Below are 2572 nucleotides of genomic sequence, written 5' to 3' on the forward strand. Positions count from 1 at the left end.
CCTGCTTATAGGGTTCGAGAAAGGAATGTTCAAGAGATCAAATGAGAGACAAGCCAAAGACAAAGAGGCTTATCTTTGGTCTGTGTCTGATATGTGAAAACCAACATTCTAACAATATACAAAGGGTGGTTGATCGTGCAGACCTCTCAAGTATTCATGGAGCTACATTGGGAGGCATGTTTGTAATGCTGTGGATTTGAGGGATTTAATGTTGAATATGGACAAAGATTGTGCAGTGTGAAAGGCTCTTGGTTCCATCACTCTAGCACTAGATAATTGATAAGCCATAGATTGTGCAGTCTTTATTATTCAAATCCCGCAGAAAATGAAGATAATTTTGTCAGCCTCCATTTCAAATCAGAAAGTGTAATGGGATGAGACACTGATCTGATCTGAGACGATGGCCAATTTTTCCGAGTAAATTAAAGTTTTGACTAATTCAATTGTTTTTGCTGTTTGAAGTGACAATGGTCTTTTCAGTCTCATTCAATTGGTAATTTGTAAACAAGAAGTCATTTAATACTGATTTAATTATAAACTATAGATTAAGTTTAGATAAACTTTTCAATAAGTTAATTCAAACAAACTTAATAGTTAATTGAATATAAACTGTAGGGTAAGTTTAGATAAACTTCTCAATATGTATTTATAGAAAATAAAAATTAGAATCGTAATGCATAAACTAGGATTTTCTTGAGTAAGAGCCTCTCTTCTAAGTTGAACTTAGCTTCTATTGTTCTCAATTTTGTAAAAATCTCTAATTTATCATTGTCATAAATGTTTATAACCCATCCACTAATGACCTTAGAAATAGATATAATATTTACAAATTATTGATTTAGCATATATTGTATTCTACATATGTATAAAAACAACTTACACAAATGGTTAGGATATGCCTTCTAGCTGGAAGAGAGACTGCACTTCTAAGTACTAAGAGCATCTCCAACGGTAAGTAAATGCGTTTGTCCGTCAGGTTGTAGTAACGTAAAATTTAGTTTTTTGTGAGTTTACCGTTAGAGTTGTGCCAATGTATCATCACGGTACTGTCAGGAATAAATATATCACGGTTAGTGGTGGACTCTATCTAATAAACTCTTGAGTTCATCGTTGGAGTAAAAAATGAATAAGTTATTTCAAGATGATGTGGCATTGTGGGCTCCATAAGTAGAAAGAAACAAACCAAAAAGAGAAAAAGAAAATTGTTTCAAAAAATTCATTCTTGAGATTTTTTTTATCAACTAATAATAATAATTATTATAAATAAGTAAATATAACTATTCAAATATCTAATGACTGAAATATAATTACTACTAAAAGAACAAAAATTCGATAATATTTTATTTTCATTTTATTATATATTTATTTTAATATAATAACAATTACAAACCTAGTTGTAATTTTTTGAGATGAAATAACAAACAGATTAGATTCTAATCCCAAGCCCATTGTACTTAGGCCCATCATTCACTAAAGAAAAAAAAAACATTTTATTTCAACCATTAAATTATAACCCTAAAAAATAATACTCAGAATCAAAATCTCGCCGGAAAACGCAGCCGGACGTGTTCGTCGTCGAAAGGAATTCCGCCGCAACCAGTTAGCAACTCCAACTTCCCCTCTTCTGTATCACATCAGAAGATACAATTTGCGTCCGCACCATAGAATCGCGTCTCAGCATATCACAGCTCCACTCTGCACCGCAATTCACAACCTATCGTATAAGTTCAAATTAGTTTCTCCGGATTTTCATATTTGATGGTGGTTTTTCTTTCTTCGACTTTATAATTATTACGTATGTATTAATTTATTTTTAATATATTGCAGGTAGTGTTCATTTTAAATTTTGAAATGGCACTTGTTGTAATTTGTGGTCAACCTTGTAGTGGAAAATCCAAAGCTGCATTAAGTTTAGCTGAATCTCTCAAAGAATCATTAGAATTGAAACAACAAGTAAGAATAATTGATGAAGATTATTTGCATCTCGATCGAAATCAAAGTTATGCGAACATGCCATCAGAGAAGAATTTAAGAGGTGTTATTAGGTCAGAAGTTGATAGGTCTTTATCAAAAGATACTATTATTATACTTGATTCTTTAAATAATATTAAGGGTTATCGATACGAGCTATGGTGTTTGGCGCGTGCTGCAGGGATTAGATACTGTGTTGTTTACTGTGATGTTGAAGAGGATGATTGTAGAAAGTGGAATCGAGACCGGAGGGAGAGAGGTGAAGTTAATTATGATGATTTGATATTTGAAGATTTGGTCAGGAGGTTTGAGATACCGGATAGAAGAAACCGATGGGATTCTCCTTTGTTTGAGTTGAAATCGCGTGATTCTGCTTCTGCTTCCGTTGTAGGTGATGCTGTCGATTACATAACGAAAAAGGTGGACTCGAAAACGCGTGATGTGAAGATATTGCAACCAACAATTGCGACTCAAGCTTCGCGGTTTTCGGATGCTAATTCTCTTTATGAGTTGGATAAAGCAACACAAGAGGTTACTAATGCTATAGCAGAAGCACAGTCTCGTGCACTTGGTATGTTGCCGAGCAATGCTATTTCTGTAG

The 2572-nt window shown here is 33.4% G+C and overlaps 2 protein-coding genes across 3 annotated transcripts in view; both read left to right on the forward strand.

The window, feature by feature from the left end:
- Window positions 1-443, forward strand: part of LOC101507981 (uncharacterized) — a 6277-nt gene extending 5834 nt beyond the window's left edge. For both annotated transcript variants that reach the window (XM_073370925.1, XM_004510729.4), the window contains exon 9: window positions 12-443. In XM_073370925.1, the coding sequence (XP_073227026.1) occupies window positions 12-97 (86 nt within the window). In that variant the 3' untranslated portion in view covers window positions 98-443. The remainder of the gene's footprint in view (window positions 1-11) is intronic.
- Window positions 444-1508: 1065 nt separating this feature from the next.
- Window positions 1509-2572, forward strand: part of LOC101507656 (protein KTI12 homolog) — a 2259-nt gene continuing 1195 nt past the window's right edge. Inside the window, exons 1-2 of the mRNA XM_073370926.1 lie at window positions 1509-1719; window positions 1828-2570. Of these exons, the coding sequence (XP_073227027.1) occupies window positions 1852-2570 (719 nt within the window). The 5' untranslated portion in view covers window positions 1509-1719; window positions 1828-1851. The remainder of the gene's footprint in view (window positions 1720-1827; window positions 2571-2572) is intronic.

This window comes from Cicer arietinum, chromosome 7, assembly GCF_000331145.2.
Source record: "Cicer arietinum cultivar CDC Frontier isolate Library 1 chromosome 7, Cicar.CDCFrontier_v2.0, whole genome shotgun sequence".
NCBI lineage: Eukaryota > Viridiplantae > Streptophyta > Magnoliopsida > Fabales > Fabaceae > Cicer > Cicer arietinum.